The sequence below is a fragment of the Solanum dulcamara genome, chromosome 12 (assembly GCF_947179165.1).
Source record: "Solanum dulcamara chromosome 12, daSolDulc1.2, whole genome shotgun sequence".
Taxonomy (NCBI): Eukaryota; Viridiplantae; Streptophyta; class Magnoliopsida; order Solanales; family Solanaceae; genus Solanum; species Solanum dulcamara.
Window position 1 is genome coordinate 66,168,651 of NC_077248.1, and position 23,225 is coordinate 66,191,875.

The window sequence follows — 23,225 nt, forward strand, 5'->3', positions numbered from 1 at the left end:
ATTCTATAGCTAAAGTTATGTATCAGATACATAACTTATGTATCAGCAAAAGTGAAAAAATAATTGAAACCAACTTCGGTATGAATTGATGCTCTATTTTTTCCATTCGAGACGACGCTCTATTTTTGGCTTGAATCTTCATGGACATAACAATTGATGTATCAGATACATAACTTATGTATCACCAAAATTGAAAAAAAATTAAAATCGAAGTTGGTTTGAATTTATACTCTGTTTTTTTGGCTTGAATCTTCAACTACACAACCATTATTTTTTTAACCAAATTAATCCCATTAATTAGATCAGTAATTGATTTAAAGAACCAATCATCCCTTATATTAAGATACTATCCATAAATAGATGATCTTCATTAATTACTCATTAGATAATTGATGTATCAGATACAAAACTAATGTATCAGAAAAATTGGAAAAAAGGGGATATCGAGTAATTTTGATACAATGAGGGATGTATAGTAATTAGACTTTTCCTATGAGATTTAGGTAAAGTTTACTTTTAATTATCATGGTAAATTTGGACATAAAATTTTTAAATTATTAAATTTTGTATTATATATATTTGAAAGCTACCTACAAAATACTATAACTTGTAATAATTAACAACTTTAAAGAAAAAAAAATTATGATCAAAGAAAAACTCATTTGACTTCTAAAATTCAAAAAAGTACTATATAAATTGGGACGTGGACAGTCCTACCGTATAAGTTCTCGACTTCACTACTTCTTCCTACTTTACCCATCAGATTGATCAATCCAATGATAATAGACATAATACATAAATATAATTTTTAATTTGGTTTTAACTAGCTATTATAACTTTTAATTTTATTTGAAAAAACGTGACAGATATATCAAAAATAATTTTAAAATAATGACTTTTGATTAGAAAAAAAGTGGTCATTAACTTCATTTAATTGGTCACTTTGACACATCAACGGCAAGTGTATTACACACACTTTAGATATTTGGGTGATTGTAAAAAAAAAGTGTTAAAATGACACATCGGGACCTTATTTGAGGTGTCTAAAATGAACAAAGCTTAGTTGAGGTGTCTAAGTGAAAGTTGGTGCCAACTTTGACAGGTCACCGATGGGTTAAGCCTTAATTTCATGCAAATTTAATTGTATACTTGTTCACACCCAAAATTGAAAGACATAAATACTAGCAAAAATCAAGTTAAAAGACATTTATATATTATGTCATGACGATAAAAGTTATTCAATTATTTAAGCAGGTTTCACTTGCTACTATGAAATATGGATATATTTTTTTATTAAAATAATATTTTGATAATATGACAAACAAATAGAGAAAGATAATTAAGATATTATTCTAAAAAACATTGTACCCACGAAAATATAAATTTTGGAACGCATATTCCGCATGACAAAAATCTCACAAAATTTATATTTAGACGAACAACTCCACTCAGCCACAGACCTCACTCTCTCTCTTTCTTTCTCTCTCTCTACTATTTCAATGGCCGGTGTGTTGGAAACAATTGCAGTTCCACGCGCCTCCGTTTTCTCTTCTTCGTCGGCGCGTTTGATTCCTATTGCCGATTCGTCGGTCTCCGGTGGCCGTCGTTCCTCCACGGTTAATTTTTCTCAGTTCAGTGGACTTAAGGTGCAGCTGAGTCGTCGGTCGCCGGTTTCCTTCAGCTCACGTTCGGAATCCGTTCGCCGTGGCGGACGAATCGTTTGTGAAGCTCAGGAAACTGCTGTTACAGGTGTGTTTCTCTTTTCCTTCCCGTCAAATTCTTCACTACTACCTCCAATTTTATTTTATCTTATTTGACTCGTCGTAAAGTTTAACAAACAAAATTTTCTTTTTTTCGTTTTATTAGATGTGTCATGAAATTTAAAAAAGAAATATTTTTAAAATTTGTTATCTAAAATAAGTTATATATATTTGTATTGTGCTTATACAAACAACAACTAACATACCTAGCGAAATCTAAGGATGGTAAGTAGGGCTGAACACGAAAAATCGAAAAACCAAATCAAACCGATAATCAAACCAAACCGAAATCTAAGGATGGTAAGTAGGGCTGAACACGGTAAATCGAAAAACCAAATCAAACCGATAATCAAACCAAACCGGAAAAAAACCCGACATTTATTTGGTTTGATTTGGTTTGGTTTTTAAATTTAAAAACCGACTATATTTGGTTTGGTTTTGGTTTCAAGTCTAAAAAAACCGAAAAAATCGAACCAAACCGACTTTATATATACATATTTTAAAAATTAAATTTGTATATATATGTGTGTATTTTATTTTTTTTATGAAAAAAATACAATTTATATTGAATTTTTATATTCTTGATCTTGGCCATGCTTTTGAATTATACTAGATTGGGTCAAAATATTTTGATGGACTTCTAATGAAATGAGTCCATCTTGCACGGTTGGACCCAAAGTAAAAGTAAACAAAATGTGGACTTCATATCATCATTGCTAAGAATAATTATGCTCTTGAGTTTAGTTTTAGGAGTGACTATTCTTGGCAATACTATTTCAAATAAGTTTAAATTCAAATAGTGACTAGTGTCTACAAGGTGTTTTAAAAACCGACAAAATTGAAAAAACCGACAAAAACCGAATAGTAAAAACCGATATAGTTTGGTTTGGTTTGGTTTGACAATTTGAATAACCGACTAAATTGATTTGGTTATTTTTTAAATAAAAACCGATCTAAATCGAACCGTGAGCACCCCTAATGGTAAGTGTACGCAAATTTTACCATTAACTTTTGGAGGCAGAGATGCTCTTTTCGAATTGTCATTTGAGGAGGTTAGAGTGTAGGCAGATATTATAACTTTTGGAGGTAGAGATGCTCTTTACAAATCGATATTTGAGGAGAGTAAGTGTACACAAATCTTACCATTAACATGGGGAGCTAGACGAAAATGAATCGGCTCAAGTGCATCAATCCCAAATAAAAGAAGAAAAAACAGTGGGTAAAGCATAAAAGAGAAACAATAACAATGTTTAGTTTATAAATTATTTCATTAAGAGTAAAATAATTATTTTAAAGTTACGATGTTACTAAATATATTGACTAAAAGAAAAAGTAAGACATATAAATTGTGATAGATAGAGTAATAAATTAAGGAAGACTTTTGAAATTTATGATATTAAATATCCTTTCCGTCTTAAATTTATGTGGAACTGTTTGACTTGAGACAAACTTTAATGGAGAAAGGAATATTTTTTAAATTTGTGGTCTAAAATACTCCTTGATTATTTGTGAGGTTGTAAAATATTTTATGGTAAAAGTTGAATTTTAAAATCAAATTATTTACCGTTATAGGAAAATAACATTCTTTTTTAGATGAACTAAAAAGAAAAAGATGTCATATAAATTGGGATAGATGGAAATTTTTAATTATAGAAAAATGGCATACTTTTTCGTTTTAGTTTGTTTCGAAAAGAAAGTTATCTTTCCATAATTGAAAATAATTTAACTTTAAAATTCTTGTTATATAGCCACACAAATTGTCAATGATTATTTTAGACCACAATTTCAAAAATCTTCCTTTCTTTGTCAATTTTTTGTCAAGTCAAAAATGTTGCCACATAAATTGAGACAGAGAATAACAATTTAACTTAAACTTCTCATTTTATTGTTAATGAGATAGCTATAGCCACACAAATATATCTGGTTTATTCTTAATTTCATTCTCCTAACATTTATAAATATTTGAAACTTGGGGTCATAAATATATCATGGCATAAATATATAATATTTTTTGCATATGAAATGTTAACAGTTGAAGTAAAAGATATTGAGTAGAGTTGAAACATTTGTAAAAGGAGAGTTTCATGTTGATTAATAAGGATGAGTTATGCTTTGGAACAACATAGAAGCTTGTACTGTCTCAACTTTCGGACGCCTAGGAGTACTCTGCCTCTTGAGTAAAAGCAATTATGCTATATGTTATGTCGGTCTACGTTACTCAGACTCTTCAAAACTACTGTTTGGTGCATGTCGAATAATCCTCAAAAATATAGTGCGTTTTTTGAAAAATTTGATGTAGTTGCAGAAATATTTTTAAAGAGTTTGAGCAACATAGATGTAAGTTGTGCCTTCTCTTTGACATTGTGTGACTACTTCAGATGTCGGGAATGTGTGTTGCGGAAGCTTCATTCTTCAGTAAAGTGGGAAGCATTTTTTGTGATTCTACGCAAGTTTAGAGATTGCACTAGAAAGTAACTTTGGAGCAACGATAAAGTTGTCTCTGTTGCGTAACCTATAGATCACGAGTCCGAGTCATGAATTCAGCCACTGACACTTTTGTCAGATAGGCTGCCTACATCACACCTCTTTTGGGATGCAGTCCTTTCCTGGACCCCTGCATAACTCTGAAATTCCTTTATAGGGATTGCACTAGCATCTACAGTAATCTTTAGTTGGAATAACTAGATCAGATGTTGTAAAATTTGCTCTTTTGGCACATACTCAATATGATCTTATAAGTGGGGTCTGGGGAGAATCCCTGGGATGTACGCAAACTTTACCCCTACCTTTGGCTTTTGACTGAATAGGATATTAAGATATTTGATGATTCGATACATGATTTTATCCTGAAGGCATTGCTTCTGCAGAACTTACACCATTTATCAGCTTGTCTTTGTGTAACATGATTTATGGAAAAATGCAGCGGCTGCTGTTACTGATAAAACATGGAAGACACTCGTAATCGAGTCTAATTTACCCGTCCTGGTTGAATTTTGGGCTCCATGGTGTGGTCCATGCCGAATGATCCATCCCATCATTAACGAGCTAGCACAGGAATACGCTGGTAAGTTCAATTTCTTCCAGCTGAATACAGATGAAAGCCCCTCCACTGCAAGTGAATATGGGATCCGAAGCATCCCAACCGTCATGATTTTCAAGAATGGAGAGAAGAAAGACGCGGTGATTGGCGCAGTTCCCAAAACAACATTGGCCACCAGCATCGAAAAGTTCTTGTAGTAGACGATGCTCGCATAAAGATACGTTCTGTTAGAAATCCTTTTGCTGTTTTTTTCTTTATGTATATTCTGTTTTTGCCTTCAAAGCAACTAGAATATAATACTTAATAAACCTTAAATGTTCCTGTATAGATTATGGTGCTTTGTTTCCTCTTACTTCAGCATTATGTCAGTAATTGAATGTTCCATTCACTGGTATTCTGCTCTACAACTTTCAGTCATCATAACTGAAGAAATATCCAATTATGTTGCTTGGACTCTTTAAAATGTGACAGGTGCATGTCAAATTCTTTAAAAATATAACACCGGTGTGACAATTTTCTTGAAGAGTTCAAACAACACAAATATCCAACGGTTATTCGTATGAAATTGAACTCTACATTTGTCATTGTATAAGATGGCATCAGGTTTGCTTCTAACCAACTACAACATAGCCGATGTAATTCTACAAAGTCGATTTAAAGAGGGTAAAGTGTGCAAATTTTGTAAATGGGTATAGGCAATGGCGGTGCTATGCTGCTGCTTACGGATTTGGCAGAACTCAATAGCTTTGGCTTAAATTTTGTATTTGTGTTAAAAAATCATTCAATATGTACAAATCAATCCACTAATAATTGTATCGGTGTGTAATGGTAACTACTCTATTCTTAATTAGAGATTTGGATTCGAATTTTATGTATAAAGTTACATTTGTTAGAGAGTGTTTTACCTCAGGTTATTTGTACGAGTGCACCTATTTGGAATAGTCTTTAATTTTTGTTCTTCAAATTTGTGGCCTTTATTTTTGGTCAATCAACACTTCAAGTAACAAATAACTGAATAAGTATCCGAAAATACCCTTGACATCGAAAACACAAAATTCGCAAGGCTCAAATAATGCCCGGTAAGACATAACTTATTTCTATAGATAATTTGTTGGAAAAGGTAAAAGTTCTCAAAACTTACGTCTTGTAGACTCTTACACAACTTAAGTTGGAGGCAAAAAGTTTCTAAGCTTATGACTTGCGAATTATATATTACATAACTTATATCGGACAAGGCGAAAGTTCTTTAAACATATATGTTGCGAATACACAACTTATGTAGGACAAGACAAAACTTCTCTAAACATATGCCTTGCAAATTAGATACTACACAATTTATGCCGAACAAGACAAAAAATTTCTAAACTTATGTCATGCAAATTAAATATTAAACAACTTATGCCAAACAAGACAAAAGTTCTCAAAAATATTCTCCAACTAAATATACTTTGGCCCACAAATTTCTTTAAAGTAGAAGTAAGCGCTAAAATTAAAAACCACTGATTAAAAGGACAAAGTTGTAAAAAACTACATTTATCCCCGATATATTTTTGGCATAAAAAATAATCAAATCCCAATAAAGATATTGGACATAAGGATGAAAAAAAAACATAGATCCAAATGCGCCTCCCTCTCTCTCCTTATTTGCGGTTGAGAAAACATTTTGGAAAAATTACCCATTTACACATTATAATACCATATTTACTAATATTCCTTGCCATATGAAAAAATATCAAAAAAGTCCTCTTTTTTTAACTATCTCCCCATCACATAGATACATCACATTTTACTTCACAGTACCCAAATTCACGCCTAATTTCAAGTTTCAGCTTCCTTAGTTTTTTTTTTGAATTTCAGTCCATCTATTACTCAATTTCAAGCTTCTAACTAAAGTATATTCAAGTTTTTCCTTATCTGGAATCTCACTTCATTCTCACCTTCTTTGATTTCCTCTGCTTTCTTCTGTAATTTTTTATTTTTTTTACTCATATTCTTCACTGATACATATGGAATCTGCTTCATCTTTTAGTGTTGGTCTCACACAATTGAATAAAAATTAAGGAATTCTTGTTTCACCGTGTTCTGATTCATCTTGGAAAGGTTACGACGAGGTTAGATCCAAACATCGTAACGATCCAGCAGTGATGGATAAACTACGTGCAATATTGAAGTCGAAATCTCCAGTTCAACACGCACCCAAAGAGGCAAACAAGAAGATTGAAGGAGTTACAACACGTCCTAATCTCCCAAAGATATGAGTTCATCTAAGATGTGTTTTTTTAAAAAAAAATGTCAATTTTTCTGATACATTTCGATATATATTTCCTAATGTTTCTATTTTGACACTTAAGCTTCTGATATGGTTTTGTTCTTTTTGTTCTGTTACATAAGGTATAATATTTTTTTTATAATTTTTTGATACATCAAGTACTAATACAGATACATAAGGCGTTTCTGACTGTTACATTATTTACGATACATTAATTTCTGATTTTTATATTGATTTTGAAATCTAAAGGCAAAACATAGTGTCTCATATCAATATACATAAGCTATACATGTATAATGATGAACCATGCATCTGATTCATAAGGTCACTTTTGTATCATATATTCTAATCTATTAGATCAGATGTATAATGTATCAAGTTCAAGTTGTATTTAATTATTTTTCATGTCAATGCAGGGAATGAAGTACTCCATCAAGAAGATCCCTTCCCACTCCTTGAGATTCGACACTGCATATGCGGCTAATTTTATTAATGATTTCAAATCATCAATAAGTGAAGAAGTTATATAGTTATTTAGGCAAATCGTATTTGGTCACTACCTAGTTATGCCACAGTGCAATTTTCAAGGGCAAATCATCAAATGCCTCTTACTTCTTGAGGTAGAGCAAAAAAACAAAGAGGAATTGCACATTCGTCACGTATAGGGTAATGTACTCTGATTCACAATCAAGGAATTTGCTATTATTACTGATTTATGATGTACCGATAATATCTATGATTTTTGGTACCCAGATGCACCAACAAGTAGATTGTTGTCTAGATATTTCCCTGGTGTAAAAAATGGAATAAATAAAAGAACGTTTCGTTCAGCGTTTTCTGATTGGAGGATGGGAAACCAATGAAGACGCTGTTCAGATGGCCATTCTCTACTTCATCCACACTTTTGTCTTTTCTCAACTAGGTGATTCATTTATTTCTGTTGATGATTTTAAGATGGTGAGGATGGTAGGTATGAGCAATACCCATGGGGAAAAATAGCATTTTCCAAATTGATGAAAGAAATGAGGTAGGAGTTTTCAACTGCCAAACAAATGTATCGTTTGGGCGGCATACCATATGCTCTGAATGCATGGATCTACAAATGTGCATCTCAGGTGCCTTCTGAAATTGTTGTAAGAGTGGGTAATCAAATTCTCAGAATTCTTAATTGGCGTGTTGTTGCGGTCAAGCCAAAATTTGAGACCTTCATGTCTACCATCTTCAGTGATGTATATTTCATGAAATCATTTTCATAATTATAGCAAATGAATATACCATATGTTGCTTATTAAATGTACTTTAAGATTATTCATTTATGTACTGACTCATTATACATAACATTTAAGATGCATTCTATAGTCTTGACCTTGATACAATAGTATTTGTTGATTTATTTTCTAATTATCAACCAATTTTTTTTGCAGTATTCATGCTCCAATATTGTGCCATCTCAAGATGAAATGGAATCAATTGTCATTTCTGGCAGTGAACATCATTCTGAAGCTGCTACATCAGCTGCCAAGGTCAAATTTACAGAATCTCAAGAAGTCCCCGAATTTGAGGACTTTTTAGCAAAATCACCACAGAATTATTAAGAAGATCCAGTCATGTTGCTGATACATCTTCTCCACCTCCTCCCAAAAGAAGGAAGACTACCCCTGATAAAAAACCAATTCAAGTAGAAAAATCTAACATGCATAAGGATGTCATACCACCAAATTCATTAGAAAAGTCTGTTTCTACTGCTACAGAACCAGCGGCAAAGTCAGTGATAGACGGTGAATATTCCGGTCATTCAGAGCAATTGTTCATGTGTAATTCAAAGTATTAAAAAAGTCTCTAAAAAAATACGTAAGTTATTACTATAAGATTTAACACACACAATATACTTTTAATAAGTTGATACATTCTGATTTTTCATATTATTGTATTAAGGTTGATCGAAAGTTCAAGAGATTAGAAAATAAAATTGATTCAAATCATACTGATCTTTTGAAAGTCATTGACAATATAGTACACCATATGACTGGCATATCATCTCAAATTAAAAAAGATGATTTTGTTCAACCATTCCATGTGGTGGAAGAACAACAAGCACCTACTTCATTGTAGGAGCACAATGATCCAAATAAATATTATCCCCCCCACAGCAAATGGCCAATCTCATGTCCAGGAAGATATTAAGGTAGATACATCACGTAATTATTGATATTTATATTTTGATATGCTTTTAAACTATTGGATACATTTCATTTTCATCTATCAGATATTTAATTTTCATTGTAATTGTCATATATCATAAGTAAATGTTATTATGTTTGCAGGAAGTTGAACCATCCAACATGATACAACATGTTGATGATATATTAGAATAAAATATTGTATCAGATGTTTCAGAATCATTTGAACATCATTTTTCAACTAATACATTAAAGGTAATGTATAAGAACCAAAGTTATGACCAATCTGATGCTACATTTATCTTCTATCAGCTAAATCTGTGATGATATATAGATTTTGATATATTTCAACCTCATATATCATAAGTAAATGTTATTATATTTATAGAAAGTTGAACCATCCAACATGATATAACAGGTGGATGATGTATCAGAACAAAATATTGTATCAGATGTTCCAGAATCATTTGAACATTAGGTTTCAACTAATACATTAAAGGTAATGCATCAGAACCAAAGTTATGACCAATTTGATGCTACATATCTCTTGTATCTGCTAAACCTATGATGATATGCAGATCTTGATACATTTCATGCTCATATATCATAAGTAAATGTTATTATGTTTGCAGAAAGTTGAACCATCCAACATGATACAACAGGTGGATGATGTATCAGAACAAAATATTGTATCAGATGCTGCAGAATATTTTCATTAGCATGTTTCAACTGATACATTAAAGGTAATGTATCAGAACCAAAGTTATGACCAATTTGATGCTATATATCTCTTGTATCTGCTAAACCTATGATGATATGTAGATCTTGATACATTTCATGCTCATATATCATAAGTTAATGTTATTATGTTTGCAGGAAGCTGAACCATCCAACACGATACAAGAGGTGGATGATGTATTAGAACACAACATTGTATCAGATGCTGCAGAATCTTTTCAACAACATCTTTCAACTGATACATTAAAGGTAATGTATCAGAACCAAAGTTATTAAAGGTAATGTAACATTTCAGTAGTCATTTTCTTAAATAATTGTTATTATTACATTTGGAGGAACTAGAACCATCCATTATTTCATAACAATTAGAGGATGTATCAGCACACCAAATGGAACCAGCTAGAGCAGATTCTTTTCAGGTGATTGTTGATTCTCATACATTAAAGATAATGTATCAGATCAATTATTGTGATAAATTCAACATTAATAAGTTTAGTACTGATATTATACATTAAATTTAGAATAATGTTATGAAAGATGCAAAAGAGGCCGTTGATAATACTGATAAAGTTAAAGAGCATGTTGAGCAGATTGATAAAGAAAAAATCAATCCAGTGCATCGGTAATACGAATCAATTGTATCTGATTAATTAAATTTAATAAAGTTTATTCTACTAAAGTCATTATATTTTATAATTCTTCAAAATTAGGAATCCAATACTTCAACCTCGATATCTTCCGAAATTTTGAATGTGATAGATGCTCTAATATACGGACTTCCATTACCGGCCATGCCATTGACTGCTGCTAGTCATGAACAAGTAGTTCAGGATGAATGTCTACTACGATAGCCAGCTACCTACAACTCTTCCATCAAAACCCAATGTATTGCCAAATGATGTGAAGACACTTCTTCCAAGAAGTAGGTTGCCTTCTAAGATCTTACAATCGCCGTATCTAACAAAATTTGGGTCGAGTGAAAATGGTAAGGAAAAATTGACATCTATTAGGCATCAAACATACCCTTTTGAAGGTTTTGACATATGCTATCATCCCCCAACCGAGCTTATCTGGGAATACTCTCAATGGATAGATAAAGGACTATTAAAATCGCATGCCAACAAGTAAGTATGATATTTACAACTTATATCATTATAAGTTGTTTATTATATATGTTCTGTCATTTTAATATAAGTTTCCATTCAAGAAACCAAAAGAGAAACATTACAGATCCAAGTGCTTTTCATTCGGGTTTGAAAAAATAGACTTTGTAGTAGCATTTCCTCAAGATAAAAACTGGTTCTACCTCATGTCACAATCGAACAGATGTTAGAATGATGAGGTAATCTTTTTCAAATAGAGCATCTGTTACATGTCAGACAAAATGTCTGATACGTTGATATTATGAATTAGATACATCCAGTACAACAGTTTCTATCTTGTTTAATAACTATGTATCAGATTGTATAACTAATATTTTCTTAAAATGTGCAGCACATCGATGTAATATTTTACTATCTTCGGAAAAAATCCAAGATGCAGTTAGGCAATCAATATCAAAACACAACAACAAACTGTATTTTAAAATTTTCATCGAATCTACACACACGATACTATCACATTCCACCTGACATTTCTACCCCAAGAAGATATGGCAAAGGCCTCTGTTATAACTCATCATGAGAGATCTGTGAAGAATATAATAAGATGTTTCTCAATACCCGCCGGGTTGCCTTGGCATTTGGTAGATGAGGTATACATCCCGGTAAACTGTGATAGGAATTTTCATTGGGTTCTTGCAGTAGTTATGTTGAAACAGAGGTTGATATGCGTATATGATTCATCACCTGGAAGAAGAAAAAGTAGCAACCCTTCCGCAGAGATTCAAAAGATAGAAGTAATGCTACCTACATACCTTCACGATAGTGACTTTTTTGAGAAGAATTAACGTACCGATTGGTCATCGCTTGATTCATACAAGGACAAATCAACCGGTAACATGCTTGAAGCACATCACCCTTTTGCAGTTGAATATGTTGAATGAATTGCGCAACAAGGAAGCGATAGCTTGTGAGTGTTAACAAATATGCATATTTAAATCATTAATATGTCAATTTTATATTTTTAAAAGTTGTATATTCCTTTCTTTGCAGGGATTATGGTATTTTTCTGGCTATTTTTGCTGAATATTTTAGTGATGAAATTTCTATTCCAACTTCTGGACTACATGCCGAATTCTTCCGTTCAAGATATGCCGCACTATTGTGGAATTATGGTTTTCAGAAGGCCAAGGATGGTTATGTTAGCGAAAATGACGATTCAAAAAAACCTAAGAGAGATTTCATCTCTTCTAGTCAAGGAGAACCGATGGACGTCGAGTAGTTTTTTTTAATTTTGTAGTAGAATGTACAATTTTATTTTTGCATCAATAGTAAACATTGTTTTTGGCTATTCAACAATTTAGCAGACTATTATCAGATTCTCATGTATCAAACTCGAATTTAAGATAAAAATTTATGTATTAGATTCTCACGTATCAAACTTTACTACTTCTGATACATCTACAACCTATATCAATATAAGATGTTATATATCAATCACAATTCAGTTGAAAACTAATACAACAATCTTCAATGTATCAACCCTTAATATGTCGAATGATTATGTATCAGCTATTCTCATGTATCAGACAAATCTGATACATAAATTTTCATATTAAATTCGAGTTTGATACATGAGAATCTAATAATAGTCTGCTAAATTGTTGAATAGCCAAAAAATATTTATTGTTGGTGCAAAAAAAAATTGTACATTCTACTACAAAATTCAAAAAAAAAACTACTCGACGTCTATCAGTTCTCCTTGACTAGGAGAGATGAAATCTCTCTTAGGTTTTTTTGAATCGTCATTTTCGCTAACATAATCATAATTTCGGCATGTAGTCCAGAAGTTGGAATAAAAATTTCATCACTAAGATATTCAGCAAAAATAGTCAGAAAAATACCACAATCCCTGCAAAAAAGGGAATACACAACTTGATGATTTGTCCGTGTATGAATCAAACGATGACCAATCAGTACGTTCATTCTTCTCAAAAAAACCACTATCATGAAGGTTGAACATTGAAGATTGTTTGAACACAAAATTTAGTTAAATTCTCACTATTTACTAAAGAAAATAAGTTACCTTTATGAGGTAAAAGAATTATTTCCAACTCTTGACTCAAAAAAATACATGATTAAAGGATCAAAGGAAAATTTAAAACAGTAAAAATGAACCAATATGCAGAACCACTCTCATTAGCATGAAAGTAATTTAGCTAAATTACTTTTTCAACTGAATTTGATAGATTAAGGGTTGATATATTGAAGATTGTTTGAACACAAAATTTAGCTAAATTCTCACTATTTACTCTATACCTAATTGGAATTAGAAAATAAAAATTAACTAATATAGAGTTTATGGAATATATACATCCAAAGTATTAAATTTGAAGCCTTTGGAACACAAACTATCTTTCCTTTTTTGGTAATAATAATTCGGAATTCTAATAAAACCATCGACTCTGATATGATATACCAACCAGAATGGAGGGTCCTACCTACGTACTTTTTTCGCTCGAAGAGCACATATGCCTGTTCCGCTAATGGAAATGTACAATGATCCGAAAGGGATCAGTGTGTAAACTTGAAGGGCTAGGAAACTCTTTTAGCTCAATAATGAAAGTTAAGGTCGATCGGAGGAGTTAGTTATATTCATGAATTATCCAAACTTTGTGGACTTCATAAGTAGGGGCCTGACTGAAAAAAATAAAAGAGAAATTTACATAAATGTACTACATTAAGAAAATATTTACCATTTATAACAATAATATTTTTTTTTCACTGAACACTTAAAATACAATTATAATACAATTTTAATACATATTAGCGAGAATAATTTATAAAACTCATATAATACAAGTTTTATTCATTGATAATATATTTATCACATACTTTAATACACTTATAATACATTGTGTCAATTTCTTACCAAACCAGTATAATATATTTTAAAACACTTATAATACATTTATATTGCATGCATAATTCACTTTTAATACATGACAGATATATCATAATATTGCTATATATTGCTATAAATGATAATAAATAAAAAGTATCGCTAAAATCAATAATTATTTATTAAAAAATATTTTTTCTAGTAATTTTTTCAAAATAAAATAATAAATATTATCATCAGCTGTTTTAGGCTTAACTAAAAAGCCCAATATTTACTAGGCCGAGGGATATACAATAGCCCAACCCTCTCTTGCTATCTTTTTTTCCATTTGGATTTTTTATGCTAAAATCTCTACGTTTTTAGCATTCTCTCATACAGCAGCATCAGCATCAGCATCAGCATCATACAGCAGAACGACTCCTCTCCCCGGAAGGTACGCCGGCGGCTCATCTTTCTCTGTATTTGAAACTCAAAATCAAGCAAAATGTATTTGTTTAACTGTTAGATTTTACAGGTGAATCGGAGCAGGCAAGAGAAGTAGAAGAAGAAATGGACGCAGGTGTAGTTGCCGCCCCCTCCCCCGCCGCCCCCGCCGATGCAAACAAAGAGAATAAGGCTCACACCGATGTCATGCTTTTCAATCGCTGGAGCTACGATGAAGTCTCGGTACGTCTTTATTCTTTTTCATATTCTATAGCTTCTAACATATTACTTCGCTAGATTTGACTTAATTTACTTCGTTCTGTGTTTTTAATGATGAAAACTGCAACTTGTAGTAACTGAGTATATAATGGAAATTCGTACATCAAACTAATCTGGTTTATGTAGCTTTGTAATTTTTATGAACTTTTATGAGTACAAACTGATCTGGTTGATGTAGCTTTGTAATTTTTATGAACTTTTATGAGTATAAACTTATCTGGTTGATGTAGCTTTGTAATTTGTATTAACTTTTATGAGTATAAACTGATCTGGTTGATGTAGCTTCATTATTTGTATTTACTTTTTACGAGTATAAACTGATCTGGTTGATGTAACTTTGTAAGTTGTATGGACTTTTATGAGTATAAACTAATCCGGTTGGTTAAGCTTTGTAATTTGTATTAGTTTTTATGAGTATAAAGTAATCTGGTTGATGTAGCTTTTGTAATTTTTATGAACTTTATGAGTATAAACTAATCTGATTGATGTATCTTTTTAATTTGTATTAACTTTCATGATTTGAACGGGTAAAAACTGATTTTTTTTCCCGACTCTAATGGATAGAAATTCAGTAAATTATTAATGTGGTAGATGTGAAGGTAGCAACATTAGGGTAGATTCCACATTAAATGGCTGACTACATGAATCTTCGGAGTCAATGTTGATCCATTTAGCACTAGAAGTTCTATACGTTTCTTAATGGTATACAAATCTTGAACAAGATGGGGTGTGTTTCTCTATTAAAATTGATTATTTGAAAAAAAAAATACTTCTTGTTTTCAACAGTTTGGCTATGGATGCAAATTGGAGTTTTTTTGAATTTTTGGGAGTAATTTGGACAGGAAAAAAAAGCAGAATCAACATTAATTTTATGGCCACATGTTGAAAGCAGAAAACTTTCATGTCTAAAGTCTTCCTTAAAGACTTGAAGTGAACATTGGACCTTGAGTGAAGCTACTAAAATGACTGAAACTTGACCTCCCGGGGTATTACTATAAATGAATGTCATCCAAGTATACCACCTTAGCAAATTGGTATCAACTATGTAAATCTTTTCATCCACTTTGCCATATGTTTTGCTAGTCTGCATTGAATCCAAGAGTTTGTAGTTCTCAGTGGAAGTGTGTATTTTTCCTCAGCAACGTTCTCAGATGAATATTCCTTCTGCTTCTGCCTTTATAGTTGAGTATTATTTTAAGTTCTATTAGTAAGGCTGTAATCTTGAATACAATTTGGAAGATCTTTTAATAACTATGATCTTAATTTCTGGTGAAGATCAATGACATGTCCGTTGAGGATTACATCACAGCAACTGCTAACAAGCATCCAGTTTACATGCCACACACAGCTGGTAGATACCAGGCCAAGCGTTTCAGGAAGGCCCAGTGCCCAATTGTTGAGAGGCTCACCAATTCTCTTATGATGCACGGAAGGAACAACGGAAAGAAGCTGATGGCTGTTCGCATTATTAAGCATGCAATGGAGATCATTCATTTGTTGACAGACCAAAACCCAATCCAAGTCATTGTTGATGCTGTTATCAACAGGTGAGATCAGAGGATGAACTCTTTATTCATTTTCTTCCGGGAAGGTGACTGTTTGTCTTGGAATGGATTCTTCATTCAGTATCTGTAAAAGAATGTTTTATTTTTGCCAATACTGAGCTCAGACTTCATCTAAACACCATAAATCTTTCAATTTATTTTTGTCAACTTCACCCAAATATGTCTGTATCTGTCTCATTGATTGCTTATTTTCTTCATTTAATCATTTAGTGGGCCAAGGGAAGACGCTACGCGTATTGGTTCAGCTGGTGTTGTCAGACGTCAAGCCGTTGATATTTCTCCACTTCGCCGTGTTAACCAGGCAATTTATTTGCTGACAACTGGTGCACGTGAGAGTGCTTTCAGGAACATCAAGACCATAGCAGAGTGCCTTGCTGATGAACTCATCAATGCTGCCAAGGGTTCTTCAAATAGGTAATGGGCTAGAGATTGATGTTCACTTAAATTCCCGTCTGATTTCTTTGTGATAACATATACATGATTGTTGCAATACCCTTTTTTGCATATGTGGAACTTTATTGCTTACTACTGTCAATGGTTTCTGTTTCTGCAGCTATGCCATTAAGAAGAAGGATGAGATTGAAAGGGTTGCCAAGGCCAATCGTTAAGAGATTGATATTGGAGCAACTTTTACAAGAGACTTTTTGGTTATGTTGTTCTCATTTCTGTTTTCATGTAGGCATTATAGATCTGCTACTCCTTATGGATTTAGTTTCTTGGAGGATTTATGCTTGGTATTGTTATAAATTCTAAATTTTGAAGTTCCTTTATTTGGGTTTTCAGTAGAGTTTTGTTAAACACATGGTATGCTATGAGTTTTTTTAGATGTTTAAGTATCGTGTCCTCTACTCTTGAACCGAGTGTTCAGACGATGAAAGACGATGAAAGTGTTGATCGATGAAAGAAGAATTCATTCTTCTGCTGTAAAGACTAATTTATTTTATAATTTGAAATAATTACATATTGTCTCACTAATTAGGTAGTTTGGTACCAAGTGCTTGCATGTTTGATATAAGATAGATTCATTTTGGAATATAGGTACATAACCGAGAGAGAGAGAGAGAGTGGGAGCGAAATAGGAGAGAGGTGATCGAGATAGTCAACATGTATTTTTGATTCTAGATATATGTATCTTTGATACTGGATACATTTTGAAATACAAATACATAGGAAAAGAGAAGGGTGAAATAGGAGAGAGGCGGGAGAGATGTTCAACATGTATATTTGAAAAGAGTTCCAAACCTTTATGCTCCGTACAAGTGCTGCATACAAGTTCCGGCCAGGATGATTGAGAAAGATTCAACCAATTTATCTTTCTCCATTCTCTGATACACAGCAGCAAGCATACAGGAGCAGAATTTTCTCCCCGGAAGGTAAGCCGCTCTCGCCGTCAAATCCCTCTATGTGTAATTTCCTTGAAAACACCTCACGTTTTTCAATTTTCTGTAACAAATTTATTGTTAATTTGTTGTTGTTTTTGCCCTAATTCTATAATATGATTCAATCTTTTAGATCAACTTCGATTTGTGTTGATTGATCTAATAATGTGATGTATTGAGAAGTCCTGAATTTTGCCTGTAGATAAAAATAGGCATTGAAAGACAAGTAGTTCTTTGTTTTTGATCAAAGTTAATATTTGGATTCTTCCGAGAAGAATAGAATGTGTGTATCTAAGTCATGTTTTCTGTTTTATTGAATTAGCCTGGAAAAAATTATATTATTGGGTGTAGGCTCTTTACGTATTTGAAGGGGAGCCTTGGAGTAACTGGTAAAGTTGCTGCCATGTGACCAGGAGGTCACGGGTTCAAGCCTTGGAAACAGCCTCTGGCAGAAATGCAAGGTAAGGCTGCGTACAATAGACCCTTGTGGTCGGGCCCTTCCCCGGACCCTGCGCATAGCGGGAGCTTAAGTGCACCGGGCTGCCCTTTAGGCTCTTTACGTATTACCACTTGTGTGTAAGGAAAGTTGAGCTCCTTCCAGCACAACAATGTTAGTTTTTTATAGAGGAGAGAAAAGAGTAGAAGTGAGAGAGAGTAAAAAGATTAAGTTTTTTCAGTCGACAGTCGTCTCCTAGCTAACCTTACTTTGTAATTAACTAACAAATAAGAGTCTTAACTGAACTAACAATATATATTGGGTTATTAACATTGAATAGATCATTGTAGTACTATGAAGCTCATACATGCATTACATTTATGGTTTTGTCACTACATTGTTATAAATGATTACCTTATGAAAAAAAATGCATTGTTGCATACACAAATTGTTTACAGCAAACTGATCATGAGGAGGTACATTAGAAAAAGGAGCTTGCAGTAGAAAGAAGCATAAACTTGCGGATTTGATGCTCTTCTCAACCCTGTTCTGGTTATCTAACTTCTAAGTCTCTTTGGTTGGAAAATATACGTGAAACTACAATAATGAAAGCTGCTAAGTGAATGTGTGGTGTTGTCTAGTTACCTCCACTGCTTATTTTCTGTCACTAACATATGCTCTACGTTTCTTTGCTGTAGTATTAATGATTAAACAATGTGACAGCTAGTTGAATTTTGTTAAGTATATTTTTAAACGAAGTCCCACAGGGCCACACATTTTGTCGCGGAGGTGTGATAGGTGCAGAGATGTTATGAATGCACTTAATTAGATCATGGATCTGCTACTTATCAAGCATTAATATTTGAAAGTGTTTTTAGTGTTGTTTCTTTTGAATATTGACTGTTCTATAGAGTATTATTAAGTTTTAGTGTGGTTTGTCTGGCTTTTGCCTGCTGCTGTTTCATTTGATCCCTTTCAATGTGTTATCTGCTATGGCTTCTTACAAATATATTCTGCATTTGCAGAATAGAATCTGTAACCAAGCATGCAGTTGTGATTAAAATCATGGGTCGTATTGGATCTAGGGGGCAGGTGACTCAGGTGAGAGTCAAGTTTCTTGACAACCAGAACAGGTTTATCATGAAAAATGTCAAGGGACGAGTCAGAGAGTGTGATAATATCACTGTTGGAGTCTGAGAGGGAGGCCAGGAGATTGCGCTGACCCATAATTATGAGTGCCATATCGAAATTCCCTTGAATACTTGATATTGGCTGGGATTTATTCCCTTCTTTGATTTTGTTTGCTTAGACTCTTTTTAAGTTTGGACATGTCGATTTTGGTCATTTTGGTACACTTCAAGTTTCTGGAATAGTGTTATGATAATATTTTTCTTGCTTTGCGTCAATGGCAACAAGTAATGGTTCTTATTTGTTTTGTGTGTGCTGGATGGACATACATCTATCATGTTTAATCTTTTTCCAGTGTTCCTTATGTGTGATTTTGATTATATTGGTTCTTGTAGACTTGCTTTGCTACGGAAAGCTCAAGTGAAAACATATTAGAAATTCCATTACTAAGATATTCAGCAAAAATAGACAGGAAAACACCACAATCCCTGCAAAGAAAGGAATACACAACTTTTAAAAAATAAAATTGACATATTAATGATTTAAATATGCATATTTGTTAACACTCACAAGCTATCGATTCCTTATTGTGCAATTCCTTCAACAGATTCAACTGCAAAAGGGTGATGTGCTTTAAGCATGTTACCGATTGATTTGTCCTTGTATGAATCAAGCGATGATCAATTAGTACGTTCATTCTTCTCCAAAAAGCCACTACCGTGAAGGTATGTAGGTAGCATTACTTGTATCTTTTGAATCTCTGCGGAAGGGTTGCTACTTCTTCTTCCAGGTGATGAATCATATACGCATATCAACCTCTGTTTCAACATAACTACTGCAAGAACCCAATGAAAATTCCTATCACAGTTTACCGGGATGTATACCTCATCTACCAAATGCCAAGGCAACCCGGCGGGTATTGAGAAACCTTTTATTATGTTCTTCACAGATCTCTCGTGATGAGTTATAACAGAGGCCTTTGCCATATATTCTTGGGTAGAAATGTCAGGTGGAATGTGATAGTATCGTGTGTGTAGATTCGATGAAAATTTTAAAAATACAATTTGTTGTTGTGTTTTGATATTGATTGCCCAACTGCATCTTGGATTTCTTTCGAAGATAGTAAAATATTACATCGATGGAAGAGTGGTAGGTAGTTGACTATCGTAGTAGATATTCATCCTGAACTACTTGTTCATGACTAGCAGCAGTCAATGGCATGGCCGGTAATGGAAGTCCGTATATTAGAGCATCTATCACATCCAAAGTTTCGGAAGATATCGAGGTTGAAGTATTGGATTCCTAATTTTGAAGAATTATAAAATATAATGACTTTAGTATAATAAACTTTATTAAATTTAATGAATCAGATACAATTGATTCCTATTACCGATGCACTGGATTGATTTTTTCTTTATCAATCTGCTCAACATGCTCTTCAACTTTATCAATATTATCAACGGCCTCTTTTGCATCTTTCATAGCATTATTCTAAATTTAATGTATAACGTCAGTACTAAACTTATTAATGTTGAATTTATCACAATAATTGATCTGATACATTATCTTTAATGTATCAGAATCAACAATCACCTGAAAAGAATCTGCTCTAGTTGGTTCCATTTGGTGTGCTGATACATCCTCTAATTGTTATGAAATAATGGATGGTTCTAGTTCCTACAAATGTAATAATAATAATTATTTAAGAAAATGACTACTGAAATGATACATTACCTTTAATAACTTTGGTTCTGATACATTACCTTTAATGTATCAGTTGAAAGATGTTGTTGAAAAGATTCTGCAGCATCTGATACAATGTTGTGTTCTAATACATCATCCACCTCTTGTATCGTGTTGGATGGTTCAGCTTCCTGCAAACATAATAACATTAACTTATGATATATAAGCATGAAATGCATCAAGATCTACATATCATCACAGGTTTAGCAGATACAAGAGATATGTAGCATCAAATTGGTCATAACTTTGGTTCTGATGCATTACCTTTAATGTATCAGTTGAAACATGCTAATAAAAATATTCTGCAGCATCTGATACAATATTTTGTTCTGATACATCATCCACCTGTTGTATCATGTTGGATGGTTCAGCTTCGTGCAAACATAATAATATTTACTTATGATATATGAGCATGAAATGTATCAAGATCTACATATCATCACAGATTTAGCAGATACAAGATATATGTAGCATCAGATTGGTCATAACTTTGGTTCTGATACATTACCTTTAATGTATCAATTGAAACATGTTGTTCAAATGATTCTAGAACATCTAATACAATGTTTTGTTCTGATACATCATCCACCTGTTGTATCATATTGGATGGTTCAGCTTCTGAAATTTTTGAAGTTTGGTTCAAGGTATCCCTTTAAATAAAACAACAACATACTCGGTGTAATCCCACAAGTGGGGTCTGGAAAGGGTAGGATACTAGGATGTACGCAAACCTTACCTCTATCTTTCCGGGGTAGAGAGGTGGTTTTCGATAGAACCTTGGCTCGAAAGAAATGTAACCGATGCGGGATGGATATTCCTTTTCTGATGGAAAAATGATTGATACATTTACCCAGAGGTTATAAGTCCCATTTTGTACATATCACATAGCTATGCTAGTAAAGAAATATGATTCCTGCATATGATGCCTTTTGCTAGTTATAGATGCATAGCTTATGCATAGGACCATAACCATAGCTCCTGTTGTCATTTATTCCCAAGGTCCAGATATGTGAATATCAGCTCCTTACTTTGATGGGGATTTCTTATATGTTTTTCAAAGAACTAAGTTAGGTGATTGATTTATTTGTGATCTTTTTTTTAATCTTTTCAACAGATTCCATGGCTCTAGAACAGTCTTTTGGTGAACCTATTATTAATTTTGGATCTGATAAAGACATTTCCCTAAAGAAAAGGAGCTCAGTTACAGATCCAACGGCAAACTCTGGAATATGATGGGATGTTTTGATTGCAATATATGTCTTGATTCAGCACACAATCCTGTTGTCACCCTCTACAGTCACTTATAGTGCTGGCCTTGCATTTACAAGTGGCTTCAAGTTGAGAACTCTGACTTGGGATCAGAAGAGACACCTAAATGTCCGGTTTGCAAATCTCACATCTCAAACTCCTCACTGGTACCTCTCTATGGCCGCGGGACATCAGAAGAAGAATTCAGATCCAATGAGTCTCAAGTTGATGTGGTCGTACCTCGCACGCCTCAAGCCATTTGGACGACAACCACTCAAGTTAATACATCATCACCTCCGACTTCTCACGTTCATCAACAACTTCATCACACTTCTTTGTATTATCCACCACCACCCTCAATTCATCACCAACCCCACGCTTTTGGTGGCTATGCAGCTATAGCTCCATCTACCTTCGGAGGCACTGGAATGACTCGATTATTCAGCCCAATGGTCGTGATGTTTAGTGAAATGTTCCTTGCAAGGATGTTGGGGGGCTCGGAGGCAAGCTCATTCTCATATCCTTATCTGACTCGGGAGGCGGTAGCTCTAGAATGAGAAGGAAAGAAATGCAAATGGACAAGTCTCTTAACAGATTATCCATCTTTCTCTTCTGCGCCTTCATCTTGTGCCTTCTCCTATTCTGATCACTATTATTATTATATGCGTCTTTATCATTGTACAGATGTACAAAATTATCTGACTGTGCCCGATACCTATGGACGGTCTATTGAAACGCATAGGTGGCATCAGCAGTCAGGAAGTAACAACAACAACATATCTAGTGTAATCCCACGGGTGAGGTCTAGGAAGAGTAGAGGTACGCAAACCGTGCCCTTACCTCGTGGAGGTTGGCAATGTAGTTGATAGTTAACGAGAAAAAAAACATGACTTATAGTGATTAAGCATCTATTCCTTGCAAAGGTTGGCCCCTTATCCACAGAGTTTATATGAATCTTTTCACTCTGTGTGATATGCATACATATACTCTGTGTGAAGTGTTCCTCTTTTTGTTTTCGGTTTCCCATCCGATGTC

At 33.4% G+C, this 23,225-nt stretch overlaps 2 protein-coding genes and 2 pseudogenes across 2 annotated transcripts; all 4 read left to right on the forward strand.

Annotated features, from left to right (window-relative positions):
* Nucleotides 1-1,421: 1,421 nt before the first annotated feature.
* Nucleotides 1,422-5,152, forward strand: LOC129877072 (uncharacterized). The gene is made up of 2 exons (XM_055952549.1): nucleotides 1,422-1,749; nucleotides 4,684-5,152. The coding sequence occupies exons 1-2, from the start codon at nucleotides 1,500-1,502 to the stop codon at nucleotides 4,995-4,997; spliced, it is 564 nt and encodes a 187-aa protein (XP_055808524.1). The 5' UTR covers nucleotides 1,422-1,499; the 3' UTR covers nucleotides 4,998-5,152.
* Nucleotides 5,153-14,316: 9,164 nt separating this feature from the next.
* LOC129876156 (40S ribosomal protein S5-like) lies at nucleotides 14,317-17,231 on the forward strand. Its single transcript, XM_055951505.1, has 5 exons — nucleotides 14,317-14,422; nucleotides 14,504-14,655; nucleotides 15,967-16,238; nucleotides 16,467-16,670; nucleotides 16,810-17,231. The coding sequence occupies exons 2-5, from the start codon at nucleotides 14,539-14,541 to the stop codon at nucleotides 16,862-16,864; spliced, it is 648 nt and encodes a 215-aa protein (XP_055807480.1). The 5' UTR covers nucleotides 14,317-14,422; nucleotides 14,504-14,538; the 3' UTR covers nucleotides 16,865-17,231.
* A 963-nt stretch (nucleotides 17,232-18,194) lies between these two features.
* Nucleotides 18,195-19,432, forward strand: LOC129876157 (40S ribosomal protein S28-2-like; annotated as a pseudogene).
* A 2,629-nt stretch (nucleotides 19,433-22,061) lies between these two features.
* Nucleotides 22,062-22,836, forward strand: LOC129875722 (E3 ubiquitin-protein ligase RMA3-like; annotated as a pseudogene).
* Nucleotides 22,837-23,225: the final 389 nt, after the last annotated feature.

Excerpts from the sequence above, each read along its gene's own strand:
- LOC129877072 (XM_055952549.1), top strand. The coding sequence starts at position 1,500 with ATGGCCGGTGTGTTGGAAACAATTGCAGTTCCACGCGCCTCCGTTTTC. Across the intron at positions 1,750-4,683 it reads TCAGGAAACTGCTGTTACAG|CGGCTGCTGTTACTGATAAA; the intron begins GTGTGTTTCTCT and ends GGAAAAATGCAG.
- LOC129876156 (XM_055951505.1), top strand. The coding sequence starts at position 14,539 with ATGGACGCAGGTGTAGTTGCCGCCCCCTCCCCCGCCGCCCCCGCCGAT. Across the intron at positions 14,656-15,966 it reads GGAGCTACGATGAAGTCTCG|ATCAATGACATGTCCGTTGA; the intron begins GTACGTCTTTAT and ends TTTCTGGTGAAG. Across the intron at positions 16,671-16,809 it reads GCCAAGGGTTCTTCAAATAG|CTATGCCATTAAGAAGAAGG; the intron begins GTAATGGGCTAG and ends CTGTTTCTGCAG.